Source organism: Rhizoctonia solani, chromosome 6, assembly GCF_016906535.1.
Source record: "Rhizoctonia solani chromosome 6, complete sequence".
Lineage (NCBI taxonomy): Eukaryota > Fungi > Basidiomycota > Agaricomycetes > Cantharellales > Ceratobasidiaceae > Rhizoctonia > Rhizoctonia solani.
The window spans coordinates 1,001,243-1,021,324 of record NC_057375.1 but is presented as its reverse complement, the minus strand read 5'-3'; the positions used below and the strand labels follow the sequence as shown (position 1 = coordinate 1,021,324).

Genomic DNA, 20,082 nt, shown 5'->3' with positions numbered 1-20,082 from the left:
TCTCACCGGATGGGGTTGAGTTAATGGCCTCCACCGAATTTCAAGGCGTCCAGTATCACTCAACCAGGTTATAACGAAAATCATGTATAAAAAACTATCTACTTGCGAAGTGCAAAAAAAGTCACAGAACAAACTAACATCTGCAACGTATCAGACAAAAAAAAGAAAGTAGTTATTCCGGCTAGGTATACGTATTATTGTTTAGAGCTAAGACAGACAAGGAAAGCGTGATCTAGATGGCGGTGCAGAACGTGCAGTTAAAGTGGATGTATTCTCGGAACAGAGCAGCTGAAATGTACGTGTTAGTAACATGCAGATTGCCAGGAGAGGTAAGATACTCACGACCAGCGATGAGACCAACGAAAATCGCAACGGAGAGGAAATAGACAAGGCCATACTTGATGACAACCTTGCGTCGCTGACGTTTCTGTTTGGTCGAGTACAGTGGAGCTCGAATCTGCTTGGACGGACGCAACCAGACTAAAGGTAACAAATTAGCACAAGTTCAGCAACGAACGGTAGTTGTACTCACAGAGCATGGTAGAATGCAATGTATCGACAAACGGAATCAACGTAAACGGCAACAGAATCAACAACAAGAAGTGGCAGAGCACAAAGTCACCACTCCACAACGACAGCTCAACGGTCTTGACCACAAACTCGCGAGCAGGTTGCGACATGGCGTGTGTGCCGAGACCACGACCGTACCAGGTACCTGTCCACCACGCTCGGTTGGTTTCGTCGTGCTTGAATTCACGAGTAAGGAAGATAGAGATTAGAATCTTGTGAACTGCGCGCTGAATCGCAATGACCGCAATGAGGCCAAGTACTGCGTGCGAGGCATCCCAAAGTTCGAGGAACCACTGTGAAACAAGTTAGTATATGCCTAAAAGTTGTACTCGATCCAACTAACCAAGAACTCGAAGAACCCAATCATTCCAATCACACTGAGCATATGCGCAATAAACGCGATCGTTGCACCAAACTTGGGGCAGCTGTTCTTCATGATCGGGCCCATGAACAAGGAAATGAAGAAAAGCACCAATAGGACAACACTGTTCCAGACGACCGGGCCAAGGGATATGACGGCAATACGGATAAGAGGGCTAGCAGGCGCGTTTCCGTTTTCATCAGGGAACGACTTGACGAACATGTATGCAATTGTGAGCATGGTAGCCATCGCCGAAGGGAATATAATTTCGCCAAGGAGGACAGTACGCCAACCTGCACGAGGAACGTCGCTCGACAGTTTCTCCGAGGGGTGGCCTAGTTTCTTCTTCTTGTAACCAGTGATTTGAGTACGGGACAAACGGCAGTATCCGATCCAAGAGTTCGAATGAGACCTCGAGTTACCACGCGACATCCATCGTAGGAATTCACGATAATCGATGATAAAGTCGCTGAACGAGAACTGGTGGGGGTTGAACACAAAGGGAGCGATACACAGGGCGACAATCGAGACCCAGAAGTAGATCAGGTGAGGAATCCAGATGGACATGGTGGCGTAGAGGAGCATAAGGAGCGAACGCATTCCGAGGTAGATACTGGGTCCGGCGAAGCGCGAGTAGAGGATGCTGAACGATGTACGAGTTGTCGCGAAACCACGACCGGTAGCGATATAACGCGCACCACCAAAGGTCAAGTTGCTCAACAAGGCTTGGGAATAGATCTGTGTGGAGAAGACTTCGAAGATTGGCGAGAGGGAGAGGAAGTGACGCCCAAGACGCATCATTGCATGTCCAGCACCGCGGTCCATAAGTTCTAGTAAAATTGTTAGTAACAAAGAATTGGCAAGGACAAACTAAAGTAGACTTTACCTTGCAAGAACAACGGCAAAAACGCAATAAAGAACGCAGAGAAAATCGAAGTGATGCAACGCCTGATCCAATCGAACACAGGGACGAGGTTGTAACATCCAGTCTGGCCACCCAACATCTGACCTTGCGAGTTGTACTTGCACACCGTGAGCTGCTTGTTCATCGTTCCGAGGAAGAGCACTGCATAGCACCATCAGCCCGAGCCCGAATGATCGTCAAGAAAACGCGCAACTTACAGACAAAGACAAACATGTGAATCGAGCAAATGACCAAAATATTGTTGATCTGGAAACCAGCGTGGCCATAATAAAACGTCAAGAACCTGTCGACGGGGAGCTGCGTGCCCAAATGGTAATACTCGCGAGACAACAACTGTTCGCCCATTCCGTTTCCGAGCTTGGTCTGGAAGTTGAGCACAGTTCCGAAACCTTGATCACGACCCTTGCCGCACTGGTAGTATTCCGAATGCTTGATGCGACCGCCACGCGCAAACGCAGTCATACCCGCGAAAATATCCTCGTTCAAGTGGAGACCTTTCTGAGCCTTGGATACACCGCCGCGAGTCGTCATGAACAGGGCGTGGAGGAAATCGGGGTGACCATAGTGCAGTTTGCCGCCGATGAACGCGAGAGCACGAGCCGAGAGGGTACCAAACGTCTGTTCCTTTCCGGCAGCGATATCACCCAAAATACCAATGTTCTCCGAGAAAATGTACTCGCGCGCACCGAGAATCGCGACGGGGTCCTTGGCGAATTCCTTGTGTCCGCCTTGGCCGTACGGAGACTGAGAAGACATGTTGTACTCTTCGAATTCACCGAGAAGGTTACGAATCTTGATACATTCCTCGAGATAATTGTCCTGGTTGGCGTCGACGACTTGCAAGTACTCTCCGCGGTGGAAGATGACAGCGTGGTTCTGGTTATCCGACTTGCCGTCACCGATAATCGGATTTCCGGGGAGCTCGATGCGGAACTTGGGCGTGCGTTTCTTGGTCTCGGGGTTAATCTCCGAGTGTCCGTCGATCAGCGCCGAAAAGACGCGAGGCTCACTGCCTTCCTTGCCAGGCTCCTCGTCCAAGTACGCAATCTGCAAGTCCGGATACGCGCGCAGCAAAAACTCGGCGTTTTCTTGTTCGACCTTGTTGAATTTGGCATAGCGCTGCATGGACACGCAGTACTTGAACTTGCGCCTCGCCATCCGCTCGAGTTCCTTTTCGAGTCGCTCGGTGTCGCCCTGGAACGCCTGGACCATTTCTGGGTTCTCGACGCGGTAGAGAAGCTTGATCGCCTTGGCGTAGTTCATAAAACCGGAGATGGTGCGGTAAAGCGTTTGCGCGCGGAGACTGGCCCAGATACGGGTACGGAGCGTAAACTCGGGAGAAGACGACTTGAATCCGATACAGTAGAAGGGAAGGTCATCGGCCTTTCCGGGCTTGCCAGACTTCTCATCAGGGGTAGGCACATCAACTTCCTCAGCCAAGATCTTGGTGTCGCGAACAAAGTTGTCCCATTCGAGAGGGTGCAGCTGTTTCAGGTATTCCAGGAGCGTAACGCGCGTGTTTTGGTCCTCCTCGCGAATAATCTCCCTCAGAGAGAGCAGAATCTTCTCGGAATAGTGGGGTACGAGAACCGTAAAGGTAGGCATGCATTCGACAGAAATCGGCTCGGGGAATGAAGCAGTAAGAGACTGAGCAAAGAACGAAATACGGCGTTCAGCTTCGGAACCGGGAGGAAGGAATTCGCGTGTCCCTTGGGCGGTGAAAAACAACGGCGCGCGGAGGGTCTTGCGGCCATCCTTGTCTTCGGCTTGGTGGTACATGAGCTGCTGGACATGATCTATCGAAAGCAAATGCTCGCGGTACATGGAGATGATGATCGCGTTCCAGATTTGGGAAACGAGGACCTGGACCAACGTTAACAACGATCAAAATTTAGATTAATTACTACATACCTTGGGTTTGTACTTGACCTCCATATCACCCGTGGCCAGGAGCTTGGCAAAGATTCGCTTAGGCATGCGAGTGTAAATTTCCTTCCAAGGTGTCCAAATACTCGACCCAAGCGCAAACGCACGCGCGACGGAGATGACCGATGTCCAGATGACATACCAAAGGTATGTATCGAGGAAGAACAAGAGCAGGTCCATAACGAACATGATGGCCAAGGTGAACGAGGCTTGATGCGAACACAGGGCATTTCCGAGATACCTCTCCCCGCACCTTTGAACTCGCATGCCGACCATGACTCGGATCGGGTCACGGAACGAGAGGGTAAGGAAAAAGTATGATTCGGCAAACTTGCAACCAAAGACGAGGACCCAGAGCAGGATCGAAGTCGAGCGCTGGCCTTTGGAAAGTGTGGGGTAGGAAGCCGTAAAGGTCTGGGAGGCCATGTACTTTCGGGACTTTGAACCAACGCGATCACCAAAAAGTCGCCCGGAAGGAATGATACTAAAGAGCAAGGTAGCGGTGACGGCGACGAAGAATTGAACAATGCCGATGATAAGCGGGATCGAAGAACGGGTTGTCGATGAAGTGAAAAAGATGATATACACGGTCGGGCCAGCAGTAAGTCCGAGGACAATAAACAAGAAGAATAGTCGCATCGTAAGGTGGGAGGCATTTTTCCAGTTCAGGGGCAAAAAGATAAATTCGGAGAGGGTGGCGAGGATCATGATGAGTGTGGATATGGCTCCACCGAGCGCGGTGACGGACCAACGCATAGCAGCCGTGGGCGGTGCACCGGTAGACTGGTTGTAAATGCTGGGCGAGTTGTAGGCGGTATAGTACCAGAAAAACGACAAGTGGATGATCCAGACACGATTGAAATGAACTAGAAGTTGGAAAATCGTTCGTTTCTCGAAATAGGTCTTGACAAACGAGTTTTTCCAGTCGACCTGCTCGAACTTCATGAATCGCTTTGCAGGAGGAATGTCGACCAATCGGGACTTGTCGCGCATCATGATGCTTGCAATGCCCTCGGGGTACCAGAACAGCTGGTTAACGTCGTCATAGCCGATGATTTCCTCGTGGTCCTTTTCGCGACGGACAAACTTGCCCTCTTGGGTCTCGTAGCCCTGGTCGCGCAGGAAACGGTAGATAGGCTTGATGACTGTGTGCAAAAATAGACCTTCGGGGACGGATTCGGTGCTGTTCTGACACTCGGGGGAGCGGTAGTAATCGTCGGCACATTTGAAAATAAAGCACATGCACTCGGGTGTGAACCGAACGTTGCCGCCTTCACCCCAGCAGAGCAACCAAAGGGCAATCTGGCGCAGTCTGTCATAGTGACTCATACCGCTCATGGCCTGCCTCCATCGATGGCCGGCACTGTCGAGTGACTTTTCAGCGACTGACTTGGTGCGCTGGTGACCCTTGCCACCGACAGACTTGAGACGCTGCAGACCGGGGTTTTGTGTTTTGCCGACGGCATCGTCGAGATCGAGTTGGGCGGCGAAATACCATTTTCGGTAATTTGCGTGTTGTCCACCGATATAGTCGGCATGAACCGTCGTCAAGGCCTGCTCAGCGCTCATACGGGAGGCTCGACTGTCGAGCAAGTTCATCAGGTAATCGAATTGATTCCGCATCGAGTCCCGTTGGAACCCAAACTTTTGCGTCAGGTCGAGGAATATATCTTCAATTTCTCTGCGGAAAATGAGCTTCGATACATGACTGGGAGCGAACAACGTACTCTTTCGACAGCGGAACTCCTCGGTCAGGAGTCCAGGCCGGGTATGGCTCGCGCGAGAGATTCGGGCCATGAGTGGCATACGAGTTCGCGCTCATTTCTGTCGCAAAAGAGGCCGTCGATGCAGCAAATCGGTTCATATGTGAGCCAGGAGCAGGGACTGAAAAAAAAAAAAAACAAGAAACTCGTTATTTTTCGTTCAGCCAGACACCGCAATACTTACAGGACGGTCCATGGCCAGCATGTTGTCCGTGTTGTCGCGGGTCATAGGCCATCGCGCCAGAGAAAAGAGAGGAAAGAGTGTCGTCCGAGAGCTTCGGGTGCGCCCAACTATCGTTGCAATCCTTTTACATCCGGCCCCGCACTGCATGACTAAGCCTTCTTCCGTTGATTTCCGGCTAGTCCCTTGACGACTTTCATTCTTACGGCGCCACGTTCCCTATCTGTATGGTCTATAAATGCGCCCCTATTTTCCCACTGCGCATGTACACCGTCGCAGCGACCAGACAAAACTAGTTTATATCCCATGCCTACGCCCTTTGGTTATGGACGAGGGGACACCAAGCATCAGTCACCCGGGATGCTTGGCGCCGACAGACACGTGGTGATAAGCGCAACTACCGAGCGTCTGACTAATTATAACGATGTCTTGTCTCGCACATACCAATAATAACCGACCATGCTTAGTCAATCCATCATATATTATCTCCTCCAGTAGAACAAGCGTGTGTCCCGTCGTTCAACTCTCGGTGTACACGACCCCTCGAGATTCCCGCGGCTTATATCCCTCAAGCCAAACGTCAGCCTCCTGCGTCAGAAGACTCTAGTTTTGTCACACTTGGCACCAGGTTAATCAATTTATCATTTCACTTTACACGTGTATAATCAAACACCCCAGTCCAATATACATTACACCCACTACAATATAGTGGATTATCAACTTGCTGCTGCGGCGGGTTCTCGAAGTCTCCAAGAGGAAAACGCCCCAACTCTAAAACGATATATATACATATATTTTTTCCACGCAATAAACTGTCACACTTCTTTAGCCTCTAAAGGTAAATTTGCACCCGACTCGCACAATTCTCCCCGGTGGCTAAGCAAGGGGTGAGGGGCCGATGTCGATACTTCCTAGGGCGAACAAGTTGCTTCGCCTCGCTAACTGTGGACCCGGGCCCGGCGTTTTGCCTCGCTCCGGCTTTGAAACGCCGGTTCCGGGTGTTTACCGTACTGACCCATTTTGGACGCACCGCCTCCTTTTTCGTTCAAGATCGACATTTTTTTTGTCTTACAACTAAAGTCAAGTGTGTTTTATGTTTATTTACGAGGATGATGGTCCGAGTTCTTGAGCTTTACCTGGTGTACAGCCATCATGATGGCATGCGCACATCAAGTCTCATCCATCCTTGCAGGGGTGAAGCTATTGACAAGATCTTCGTCGCACAGGTTCACGGTTGGTCCTAAATACTGATTAGATTCTCTCGGAAATAAAAAGATAAAGCTACAATATTGATGTACATTGGCAGCGACAGGCGGGCATGAATATCCCCGAGCATCGATGTAACGCGAGTATATGCACCATTTTCTCGGTGCAACCAACTATTTTGTGGCATCACTGGATAGCTTCTCGTAATGGCCTAAAGCCAAGTTAAGCTAAGCTAGACAGATCCACAGGTGAAAGCGGCTACAAAATGCAATAATCGGTTATCAATAAATAATGACAACTGTCCAGGGACCGGCATGGTCTAACTTAGATTAACTTGGTTTTAAACCTTACACAGAGCTGTATGCTCTCGCGTACATTCTTACAGTCTTGGCTGACATAGAGTATTCGACTCCAAGGCTGGTTTCCCTTGATTTTTCAACTTTTCACCACTGAACAACAAAAAATGTGCGCGAATGCCAATTATGAACCGATACAACCCAGCTTGAGGGTTTTAGAAGTGCGACAATCGAACTTACTATGTCTAATGTTATTCCAAAACTAAAAACAACAACCATTAAGCGCTTGTTCCTACCACAGCCTGCAGAATTCATTGACCCCCTTCTGAATGACACCGTGGTAAGATTTAGTGACTGTTTCTGCTGCACATGAAATCAATCTAATATATGCAAAAGTTATCTAGATACTACATGCAAAAGTTTTTGCGCCGCCGTTTTGGCCAACAGCTGGTACGTTGGTCGTGATGAATAAGCTCATGTGGCAGTCATTGCCCTTGTCTTTGAGGAATGTGGGGAACTCGTTGATAAAAATTACGTTGGTGCTATTGCTTATGCTGGTAGTACACCTGAAAGCCCTTGTTTCCTTCGAGCACCTTCATAAACCTATTCTATTGCTTCCAATCTTCATGTACGAGCCAATCGAACTGGGTCGAAGGAATGAATTGATAGGCTCGGCTATGACATGGCATTACACACTCCCCTCGCTTGCGTTTAGTATCTCTCCCAACATTCTCACGATTGTAGCAGACCCCCACGATCTTAATACATGACCCCCGTCTTAAGCGGAAAGAATCCCAGTTGAAGCTACGGTGAATCCGCACCTCTTACTTCTTATTGTGGTACCCTTAAACCTACCTCGGTTAAATCGAATCAATGGGCCACACTCGATTCTGATCGGCTAGTAATTTGACTCGCTTGACTTTGAAAGATAGAGGTATCTCTAGATTACTGTGCTGCCCCGTTATTGAGGCACACAATTGGAATCGTCAACTATAGGAACGGTCGCTTATCTTCATAGCCCCCCATATTGAATGTCATTGGTTTGTAAGAGCAACGACGCGCGTCACATTAAATTTGGATTGAATGATGCAATGAATGAACCAAACTTCCTCACTCCCACTCTGTACGTACTACCCTATTTTTGACCATCACCGCATGGACGTTGCACTGTCCGGGTATGCAAAGATAGAGTTCGATCGAGATCAAACTCGATGCGAGCACTCTAGTTGGCTTAGGTTCAAGAACTTAGATTTCGAAGGACGAGGCGTTCAGGCACTCGGTACGTACGAAAGTTTTTAAGAGTAAGTATGGCGACTACATTTGCCATGTTTGCTCAAGTTGAACATCAGTTGTGGCGTTGCGCTTGCGTTAGCCCTCACGCCACGTGACGGATCAAGCTCGGGGTCTGCTGCTACATCATATTGGACATAAATGCAGACCACACATCTTGATCATGGATATCAAGGTCATAAAGCTCAGGTGAAATAAGAATACTGGGACTTGCGGCTTGGATTCACTAGAAAGAGAGTATTGACCGACGAGATCGGCTCTGGACATCCAATACATCAGAAGATTTGCTTGATCGGCCTGGGTCTACTCGGTCTTGATACTGAAGTCACTAGCCCCTATAAAACTTCAACTAAATTAGTGATTTGATGATACAGTTTCTTGTCCGGGGTTTCCCTCAGGGGCCAACGTTATAATCATATAGCCCTTCTTCGGTAGTAAACCTGATCACAAATCAACTGATCGGCTATGTATTTCTATTCTGGGCCATTCAAGGACTATGAATTGAAGATAGAAAGCTCACTCGAAGGCATATAAGATACTTGTACCGGTGATAAATAAATCACCGGATCACCTGTTGACTACTGGACACTCGCTGATCAAGTCGTACATGGACTGACGAAAGCATTCTCATTGGTCCTATATATCATGTTTAAACCTTTGCCACCCTCTCGATCTCTCGCGTAGATCGCGGATCTGTCTTGGCTGCCGGTAGTATGTCCGGGTGATGCGTTATTTACCAACAACTAGACCGTGCCGCTTTTCTACGATGAATACGAGCGTAAATCATTTCCTTGCCACTCGAAAGCGAGCATCCCACTCCGGAATATTAAATTGATTAGGGGATATCGTGTCGCCGTAGCTTGACATTGCTGATGATCTTCATGCCAATTGCAGTGAGACAATACCTTTTGTTCAGCACTCCCGAGGCTGAAGCCCAGCCGAAGCCCAATCCCTCGTCGTTTAACTGATGAGCCCGGTCTCAACGAAGTTGGTTCACTTGTGTAGAAGACTTATGCCCCGCCACGCACAGATTTGGACGTTACACACAAGGATTTATTCATGACTCCAACGTCGTGTAGCACTACGCTTAACGATTGGTGGGAACGGGGTTAGGTGGCCACACCCATCTGCTCGAAGGAGGATACAGGGGTATTCGTGACCGATGAACTCCTTAAATAATAAGGACTTCGCAGGTAAGAATGGTATCTCTTCAGCTGGGAGGTATCGGTTTTAATGACTCAATACTTGGATGTCTGGCAGAATTGGTGAGCACAGTATACCTTGCCGGTTTGAATTCTGCGATACAAAACTACTTGCTAGGCATAGGCAACAGTCTATATCGCCACCATTACAATGGTGTGAAAACCTTGTGACTCACAACAGACAGTCTGTATGGGCATCCGAAGTAACTCGTAAGTGTTTGGAAACCTAGATTGGCTCTTGTATCATTTATTATGTAGCATATAGCTAACTACTGGTATGTTAGTGCACGGGCAAGTGATAGCTCGCAGCGTTGCCCCGTCAAAATCCGCAGCGCAAAACGACTGCGCCCGGCAGCTGCTTATTTTCTTCAAAATCCCTCACTGATAGCGAAAAGTATCTAAACTATCCGCCAGACCCTCGTGCCTCAGTGACAATGACTCAATGAAAGCAATCATCTAAACTCCCTGGCTTTGGTCAAGGACTAGGGTGGATACACATCTATCGCTCAACCTCAATGCACTTTATTTATCCTTACAGGTTATAACGGTTTAGTCCCATCGTCTTTATGTCTATTTCATGTAGTTATACTGCCGGATGTTTGTATGTTATCGTAGTTTAGCTGTCCTTGATGCATATAATTGACCTGGCCTACCCCTGCGACCGCTTTGTGCGTCTATCACCCCAGTACCTATGATGAGGACGGCTCATTAGTCAAAGTGCTTCAGCTCTCCTTCATATAGCAGTAGTTCCAGCCACTCCATGCCATAACCATAACCAATTTTCCTTGACTTGTATGCACAATTCCTACGTGCTTGAGCTTTATTCTGCGAGCTCGTATTTCCTGTTTACTCTGGGAATAACCCCCACCCCCGATACTTACTCTTTTACTCTTTGTTCATACTTTAAGACTCTAGACCTTGCATCGCCTCAATGTGAACGCTCCGAAGCGATTATGTTTCACTGCAACAAGATTAGCGGTGGCTGTGAACAGGTTCGTCAATGTGCGCCCCGGCTATGCGGAGGCCACTCAGCACCATTGATGTTCTTCTCTTGCATTATTTTCACACGGAGCTCTAATAGATGAGAGCACGCCTTCCTTACCTCAATCGTTTTTATTGCACTAAAAATTCAGACTTTGCTACCTTTTCGACCTGGAAAAACGATAAGCCAAGCCAATCTTCTATTAGTTTACCTATGTGTCTGTCGAGGATATACACTAAACTATGAGGGTTCGAATTTTACAGGAGCGTAGAAACGATGAACAGAGCCATAGAACAAAGCATAGCACCAGCCACTGATGGGATGGATTTGATTTTGGTTTTCCATCAAGCAGGTTTGATCCGGTGTTTAATACCGTGCCGGTACCGGCACGCGCAGCCGGCTTGTGATTGTGATTATGAACAATAATAATCACACAGCTTTTCCAATCAATTCGTAGATTGACACTTTGGTAATATAGTAATAGTCTTACTACAATGCTACTTAGCATCGAGGTAAGTGGGACTCACCTGTTTCCAATCTCCAAGTCGAAAGTAGTTAAGAATCTAGGCCATTTGACATACCATGAGACCGGGGCTCTGTCTTGAGAGCTCCTATCAATGATGAAAAATTCACTTCGCCTTCGCATACGGACAATACGAACAAATCCGCGATCTACCCATCGCTGTGCTTGAGCATACACGGGCATAAAATTGACCCACTTCTTGCAATGGCATTAGGTCACGAACAGTAGCCGATTAGATAGATGCCTTAACCCCTTTAAATCATCCCATAACTAGGGTGTAAAACCGGAGTACGTGCGAAATTGTTTCCAGTAGGAGTCTTTTGAAAAAAGAAAAATTGGCCACCCGCTTACGTGAAAAGACAATTTTGAGACTCGGTTCAGAAACAGGTTTAGCGCTAAGCAAGATCGAGTGGTGCTCGGCCAATGATACAACTGACAGTGTCTTTCGCACACCATCGGCTGAAGGATCACGAAATGTTTTCTCTCGGCTGTTATTTAGCCACCCCACCCCGATTTAGCAGCTTAGGTTGGGCGTTAATGCTTCGCACGATTCGGATGTGCCGGTGGTTGATATTGGGAGGCCAGGTAGACTGAAGTCCAACCTCTGAGGTCCAACACCGCCACAATGAATCACCAATATTGTAACTTTTGGTTACGGCAGCGAACACTTGGGTGTGGCCGAGCTCGTTTACTGCGCCACAGAGGGCCAAGTGTCTCTTCAACACACCTGGGTTATGCAGAGCACAAGAAGTACAATGCGGGCGACCATCGGGAAACCGGGACTAAGTGGCACTCGTTTGCTTCGCCCATGAGAGCACTACGCTGGCCGTACAAAGTGGCGATTTGAGACCTCTTCAAATACCGAGCACAATGCCCACGAAAATTATACATCTCTCCAATTTTTGAGTTCGGTTTGACAATGGCCCAGCACTTTCACATTTGGCAGAACTGGTGAGCTGAGGATGTCTCATTCACATATACCTATCGGGTTATAACATGTATAATTTAACAGGTATAGGCAACAGTCCTTACCACCTGCTGTACACTGGAGCGAGGCTCCTATGATACATAATGGACAGTCTGTATGGGCTGCTGAAGCTACCTGTGAGTATTAATCCCTCGGAATGATCAGGACTTAGATCATTTGCCCTGCACAAATTGACCCGGTTGATTGTAGTAAACGGTCGTGTGGTAGCACGTAGTGTAGCCTCTTCTAAATCAATCGCTCAAAACGAATGCGCCCGGCAGCTCCTTATTTTCTTTAGAATACCACACAACTAGTCGCGAGTGTTGTTTGAGTCTGGGCTACTTCTTAGTTACAACCTACTATAATTTTCACTTATTTTAGACAAGACTGCATGCATTTTTCGTTCTAACACAGCACCCCATCGCCTTTCAATCCTTATTCTTATCCTTATCTTACTATTGCTATAATTCCCATCCCCTATTCATTGTTTCACCATTGTAATATCAGCTTATGTATTCCTATGCTTAGACTAATTAATAGATGCACCATATTCGAATCAACCCAACGCATATACCTGCACTCATAGCTAGTACTAATGCTTGACGCTGCAGTTGATATCTCGGCTAAGTGAAAAGTGTCAGATGGTGTTGCTCAATTGAGCGCATAGTTGAGGGGTACTAACGTAGAACTCATCTCCTTGTTGGAGACTATCACTAGCAAAATGCTAGAGGATACTGAACGAGCTTCCCAATTCGTCAAGTTCTATTTATTTAGGTGGATATATGCGCGAGAGTTCCAGCTGTACTTGGTCAGCATCCACAACGCTTGCACCGTGGTTTTCCGGCGAGCCATATTTCGTGATGTTCGACCCCTAGACTAGTTGACAACCTAACCTTATCAAGAAACATCTATATACCTTCTTGAAGATTTCTATTCTTGGTAGTCTATCCCTGTTTAGACCAAATGACTAACCTGACAACCCTCCTGGTTTAGAATCGCCCGCTCAAGAATCATGTTTCACGTGTGTCTTGTACAAGTAGTCCCATAGCCTATGGCACGTGCAACTATGAATGGTAACTGGATTATGTATCCACAGTTTGATAAATTTCCATTCTGAAGCAGCTTCTAGTGGGCGTTTCACACTGTCGGAACTTAAAAGCCGAAACGCTGACCAATCGAGTATTCAACTTTTACTGCCCGCTGAAAACTGAAGTCTGTAATACACTACTTGGCACAAACGCTGCGTACGAAACCAGCCGCCATTCCGCCGTCATGCAATAATAATATATCAAGACATTAGAGAGTACAACTCCGATAATCATACACGTTTCCATTTGAATAAAAGAGAAAATCAAACTGCCGCCCTCTCCCAGCCTGTAGCGACCGCCGGCTTACCATCTCCATCCGTGCGCTTCCCTTCTTCGATATAAGTCCCGAGGCTACCGATGGATCCGGTCGCACTTTGTCGTCGCTGCGATTCGACTACGTGGACAGTCTCGGTGTGGACGCGGACGTCAAGCTCAAAAGTATCCGCCTGCCCAAGCGCTTGAGATCGTTTAGAGCTCCCTCGGATATCGCCGCTGGTTGGAATTGTGGATGATCGAAGGGCGCGGCTGCTGAGGAAAGAGGTCGTTTCATCGCGGGCGGCTAGATCAAATCCAATGTGTGATGAAAATATAGAAAAATATAAATAGAAAAAGTCCGATTCGATGCAGGAAAGCAGGGATGCAATGTTATAGCACAGAAGAGAGAGCATGTGGGTGAGAGCATAAGATAACGAAATGCGGTAGAGCCGGTAGGAAGAAAACGAAAGCAATGCCCAGCATATGAGAGACGAATAAAACGGTCATAAAGCATAGCCGACGGGCGAAGGAGGGTGAGAACGTGTTCGTGGATCCAGTAGGCGAGGGTGAGAAGGAGGGGGTTGTTCGATTTCGATAACGAAATGCGGCGGTGGAGTTCGGTCGGAGTTTGTTTGAGAAGGGGTTTCGTCCCGTTCGTCCACGACCGTCAGTTTTGCAAAGTCATGGAAATGACCGGTTTTGGCGGTACGCGGAGATAATGAAGTTACATCGGAAGATAAAGTAGGCATACGATCAGTTATTGCGATGTGTTCCAAAGCCGGAGGGGGAACTTTTATACTTTGCGTTGCTAACACCAAGCGCTGCGCCATAATCATCGTGACCTAAAGTGATAGGTTGTTCCGTAGCGCATATGTGCACCAAACCAAGGTGTTTTTGTTTGGGACAAGAATTGGAGGCCGTGTTTCCAAGACAAACCAGACGTCACGTGTGGGGAAGCATCGAAATATGCGACAAGAAAATTGAAAAGTCAGCTGAACATGCTCCACACCGAACGAAGTTGGCAAGAGATCAAAGCCCGGGGACAGGAACAGCCCAGAAATTTGGAGACCGGTGAAGCAAGGTAGTAAAACTTACCGCTACACTCAGAAATGCTCCTAACTTCTCCACGTACTTGACATGACTTGTGCCCAAGAGAACGATGATGTTGCAGACTGGGGGCGCTTTAGATGAGGGTTTGGGGACATGGGGGAGTGCGTAACTTACGGGTAGTGCCGAACGCGTAAAACTAATCAGAATGATCAGAACTCGAAGATGGACAAGAAAGGAAAGGGAATCAAAATATGGGTGGATGGGGCAATGAGAGCTTGAGATACAAGCTGATCTGTGGGGAACAAGCGTGCTGTGTTGGACTGTCCGTATCGCGGACCGTACAAGTCATCGAGATACTACCGAGGGAAGCCTTCGTATCGCGGACCGTACAAGTCATCGAGATACTACCGAGGGCAAGCCTTCGGAGTGAAGGGCGGATGGGGATAAAGAGGGGGCTGGTTGAAGACCAATTTGCACTTACCATGCCATGCTGCATCACTTTCTTTGTGAATTTAGACATAACAGCGTTCGCATTCAGGTCAATGAGATAGTAGGTTGCAATGCCACAAGCAATGATGTCAAAGCCTGGGTTGGCATCGTTAATGGTTTATTTCGATATCTTCAATCGATGGAAGCGTACCAGCCATAGCACCATAGTACATTGGTGCACTGTTGAAGGTTCCCGCGTTTTGCTTAGCAATGCATCTGTTGTCGCGGAACCTGTTAAGCCGTGGACGGGAAACAAATTGAATGATACATACGACCCGTTTTTGACATGCGCTATATGGTTTCAGTCAATACCAAGCGAACCGAATCAGGCAGGATAAACATACGCTCTCGCTTGTACACGTTTCCAATGACCATCATGGGCAGAGTAATGATGCAAGGGCCGAGAGGATGATCAAGACGACCCGTGATTTCCGAGAAATGGCCCATGTCCTTAGGAATATAAGACCTTGAGATGCAAACCGGCGAACACTGGATGAAGTGAATGAGACACAGAACCTTTCAGAGCTGGGATCTCATACTTTTGGTCACGGGCGCAGCCAAACGGTATCGGCTGCACGACTCGATGTCAAATGATGTGGCGTAGAAGCCGATGCCGTTGAGGAGTGATACTACTGAAACACTGGAAGAGGGTAGGTTAGTAAATAGTGGGTATGAGTGGGTTAAGGAGCCGTACTATCGGACTACGATGAAGAGAAAGCAGACGAGGGACATTCGCCCTTGAGCTACCTGTCTCCGGTAGAACTAGGCGATTTGGTATGAGCTGAGATCATAAACTCAAAGGCAGATGGTGCACACCTTGATCTCGCCTGGAATTGTTTGAATAAAACTGGCCGGAGGGTAAATCAGTATGATCAGGTGCCGCAAACACTCCAGAGGCTTACCAAAAGCTGCAATCGAAAATGTCCTATTATGTTCTTGTTAGCAAAAATCAAGGTACTGTTAAGGATCATGGACTCACGCAACTCGGAGATTGCTCACAAGGGGATCCAATGTTGGTCGATGGCAGATCATCAGTGTTGGTGGACATCTGGTGCGATACCGAGAAAAACTGCCTCGGGCGAGTCTATTTCCTCAGAACTCGATGGTTGTTGTGATCGTTAATGAGGGAGAAGGAGCACAGAGGAAGAAGGGTCAGGCAGCTTTGAGGCCGCATGAGATGGTTGCGGAGGGTCTGATCGGTTGCCAGCGCGGCAGTGGGATTAATATGTTATACACGAGGTCCTTCGTCGTCCCCTAGTGCTAGTCGAATTCGCGAAGCGCCGAAGCCCGGTCCCGTGCCTCGCCAGTGGATCAGGTCGGTATCACCTCGGCCCTGGACTCCAGTCTTTGACATCAATTTTAGTCAGCTCCTGGTTAACCTTGTTCAGTCAATCCTCACTCACAATCTCCCATTGCCCAAGGCTATAGACCCAGCTTGAATACAAATTAATATGTGGCGCTGGTTCATCGACGACGGGCGGCTCACCTTGTGATTTCACATTCATCCAATCCTCGCGGAGTATCTGGTTACTTCAGATGCCGCAGTCCCATACATAAGCTCCTCGCGGTTGTCTATATCTACCCCATGTGGCTACGACCGTTAGCCCAATTTGCTCGGGCTAAGATTTCACATGCGGCAACTTAGAAACACCTTCTATTATGCATCAGCATCCTTGGCAGGAAACATTTACACAAAATACTTACCAAGTGGTCTCTCTGGTCCTCTTGACGGGGCAACATTACCTTGCTTACCCAGCATGCCCGACGTGCTTATTTTCTTTGGCTTTGTATAACACGGGCCAGCCATCCAGTTTTTGAAATACCACATTCTATTACTACATATTCGGATGGGAGGCGCTCACCGAACCTGGATCTACATTCCAAGCCGAGAACTCAGGGATGATTCCCTAGTAAGACTAGGTGTACATTTGGCGCACATGGACTAGGCTACAATTGATCAATCGCAAGTTTGAAAATTCATGAACGGTGTCCCAATAGGTGGGTTGGATGCATGTGTCGTCTGGGTTCACGTGCGTTGAATCGTAGGGAATATTGGTGGAGGTGGGTTCCCGGGTTGAAGTTGAAGTTGAAGTTGGAGATCAAGTCCAGAGCCGAGCAAATGCGGCAATTAGTGTAGTCCATGCGGTGATAAATTCCAGTAAGTCATGATTAGCGTGTAAAGAAAGGTTGTGTCGGCGATGATGTCTCCCATCAATTAGTGACCACGAGTACTCACTATGACCATTGGAGAACTTCTTAAATACGAGTAAACGTTTACTATCCGTGGCCTGCAAAACAATCTTATCCTCTTCAGTTTCCTCTTCCTTTGGCCCATCCTCAGCGCCCCGTAAAATATCAAATAGACCGCGCATTTGAGAAGGAGGGACTAATTCGTCCTGAGTACCACTCAACATCAAGACCGGGACGCTCCTGGGGAGACTTCGAGCCGCGCTTGCACTATCCCAAACTTGGTGGCATAGGAATGCAAGCGGCGCAGCAACGGGAAGAACTGTAGGAATCAGCGAGGGCAACGTCATAAATGTATTTTCAACAATTAGCGCAGCGATCTTAATTTATCGTCAGAAAGGAAGCTTGCAGCCTCTCCTGAGTACCACTCAACATCAAGACCGGGACGCTCTGGGGAGACTTCGAGCCGTGGCATAGGAATGCAAGCGGCGCAGCAACGGGAAGAACTGTAGGAATCAGCGAGGGCAACGTCATAAATGTATTTTCAACAATTAGCGCAGCGATCTTAATTTATCGTCAAAGGAAGCTTGCAGCCTCAACGAATAATCAAATGTCTCACCGATTTGGCATTCGCATTGGCGAGGTAAAAGGCAAACAGCTCCACCAATCGATTGTCATAAAGGATCTGATGAAGTTTAATCGGCTCTCATGTTCTTGATTTAATGACTCACTATTCGAGTCCTCCCCAAAATAGCATGATTGACTATGTAGTCAAATGCTGTCTGCCGAGGTCATCGGTTGCATAATGTTTGGGGCGCCCAATATAACCTACCTGTGCATCAAGCTTTAGCCCCTTTTCCCGATGGCTGGCCCTCGCTAAATCATAGCTACACAAGTGTAAGGCCAACATCTTTTCGGACGCATCAAAACGTTGCATCTCATTTTGTAGTAAAACACCTTAGCCAGAGGCACGCGGTGGCCCATATTCCCCGCATTGGCATGCAGAAACAGAACTGTCGGACGCGACCGAGCAACTAGCCCGACAAGGCCGGAAAATCCAAATGTAAGTTTCGCGGTTGCGCAGCCAGGAACCGCTTGCTCACATCTGCATCATCGCCTTGGTTGTCCACTTCTGCTGTTCCTAGAGAACCATCCGCGCTTAAAAGGATCTTGCGCTGAACAAGAAGATATGCTCGGATTTGACATTATCAGGGGTAGTGAATGTAAGGTCACTGTATGGTAGCCCGTAATCTGCAGGCGTAGCAACGTCTGTCGAACAAATAGTAACGCTGTGTAATGTGCATGACTGAGGTTATTTGGCTTACTGGTACGAGATCCCTCAGGTACATTTGATGGATATATAAGAGAGTTTTGGCCGTAATAGAGTAGCCGGCTCCTGTTATTATTAAGGCCCATACTACACATCAAAACGGTTGATCCCAGTATCATACTGTGGCTACTGCACCTAGTGTTGTCGCACCAACAGCAACAGATGCAGATGTCTATAGTTATTTATAAAATTAAAGCCTAGTTATAATATTATTTATCACCTTGGCAAAGAACTTTATAGAATCAAACATGAGCGTTGTGCGCGTGAACTTGAATTCAGAGGTGATAGCGTTGATTGACACCAGCTACTGACTGCAACGGCGACCCACGCCTCTCGGATTTGCAATCACTGCACCGCCACCACAAACACGGTCAACCTCGCCTAAAATGGAACCTGATGTCATTGTGGCAATCAGTAGCCCATTCCCAATTATCTACCATAGCCACGACTTACTGTACACTATTGGTTCCCGAATACTCGAATTTTAGAATTTCGGATATCCGAGTTGGTTAATCTCATACTTCACCTGGCAAGGGTGCTGATTGTATGCTTTCAGAACGAGTTTAACCACTCAGTTGTATGGTAGATGTGTTAATAACAAATTCTTCACGTTGCTTCTATTCTTTCATTAGCCTTTTGGCATAGTTCATTTATAAGTACATTGGAGCGAGAAGATGCCTATCTTTTATGTGGAAAGGTAGATTAGAATTGCAGAGGAGATTCTCGATCGCAAGGCTCTCTGGGAATTGGCCGAGTGGCATTACGATCCAGTATCCAGGGGAAGTTCCTCCGTCTCTCCTGAAAATTGACTCTCGTCGAGAGCCAAGCCAAACGGGAGTGGTGGGACTCGAAGTCATCATAAAATCTGAACCGAAGGGTACTCCCCACTGGGGTTGCTGATTTAATTGCTGCAATAACGGATATTCAGATTGCACTGTCGTTTCAGGTGCCCCAATTTCTTCAGTGGTCTGATCATGGGGAACAATAAATTCCTGGAACATCTGAGAGACGGGATCATCGTAGTTCGAGGTAGTGGCTTCGTAAACATTGGCATTTTGGCTGTGATGATGATTTTATCAATCCCCAGGATCGACCAACCAATCATTCCCGTCAAGCACGCACGGTCAGCGAAACTACAACATATAGCTATGATAGACATACCGATCAGACGATTCCCCCCAAATTTGTTCAGCCAAGAGACTTTCGAGTCGAGATGCATAAGAATTAGCGGTCTCCCAGGTTTGTGATGCGGCACGCAAGACTCGGATACATTCTTGGACCATTTCACATGCATCGGTGCGCGGTTTACTCGATGAACTTGGAAGAGTGGCGTGCTTGGTTATAAGAATGGCCCCAGCTACGAATATAGTCTGAAAAATACCTGAAAGTAAGGACTCAAGGTCTATATACCACAAATGAAGCACTCGCCTGAAGCATGCTCAAGGGGAAAAATTGAGAACCGTAGGTATGGTCAAATATAGTAATAAGTTG

At 47.6% G+C, this 20,082-nt stretch overlaps 3 protein-coding genes across 3 annotated transcripts; all 3 read right to left on the bottom strand.

Annotated features, from left to right (window-relative positions):
• Nucleotides 1-232: 232 nt before the first annotated feature.
• RhiXN_05772 (beta-1,3-glucan synthase) lies at nucleotides 233-5,781 on the bottom strand (the record flags this gene model as incomplete). The annotated part of the gene is made up of 9 exons (XM_043325588.1): nucleotides 233-288; nucleotides 343-480; nucleotides 533-863; nucleotides 914-1,761; nucleotides 1,818-1,997; nucleotides 2,054-3,719; nucleotides 3,768-5,463; nucleotides 5,510-5,666; nucleotides 5,730-5,781. The coding sequence occupies 9 exons, from the start codon at nucleotides 5,779-5,781 to the stop codon at nucleotides 233-235; spliced, it is 5,124 nt and encodes a 1,707-aa protein (XP_043181020.1).
• An 8,257-nt stretch (nucleotides 5,782-14,038) lies between these two features.
• On the bottom strand, nucleotides 14,039-16,122 carry RhiXN_05771 (uncharacterized protein; the record flags this gene model as incomplete). Its single annotated transcript, XM_043325587.1, has 12 exons — nucleotides 14,039-14,377; nucleotides 14,631-14,707; nucleotides 14,760-14,781; nucleotides 15,067-15,170; nucleotides 15,226-15,290; nucleotides 15,347-15,365; nucleotides 15,419-15,563; nucleotides 15,624-15,714; nucleotides 15,769-15,836; nucleotides 15,891-15,921; nucleotides 15,977-15,999; nucleotides 16,054-16,122. The coding sequence occupies 12 exons, from the start codon at nucleotides 16,120-16,122 to the stop codon at nucleotides 14,039-14,041; spliced, it is 1,053 nt and encodes a 350-aa protein (XP_043181019.1).
• Nucleotides 16,123-16,302: 180 nt separating this feature from the next.
• Nucleotides 16,303-19,874, bottom strand: RhiXN_05770 (Fungal specific transcription factor domain; the record flags this gene model as incomplete). The annotated part of the gene is made up of 10 exons (XM_043325586.1): nucleotides 16,303-16,419; nucleotides 16,478-16,508; nucleotides 16,561-16,597; nucleotides 17,311-17,641; nucleotides 17,703-17,825; nucleotides 17,881-17,946; nucleotides 17,993-18,043; nucleotides 18,094-18,148; nucleotides 19,252-19,650; nucleotides 19,753-19,874. The coding sequence occupies 10 exons, from the start codon at nucleotides 19,872-19,874 to the stop codon at nucleotides 16,303-16,305; spliced, it is 1,332 nt and encodes a 443-aa protein (XP_043181018.1).
• Nucleotides 19,875-20,082: the final 208 nt, after the last annotated feature.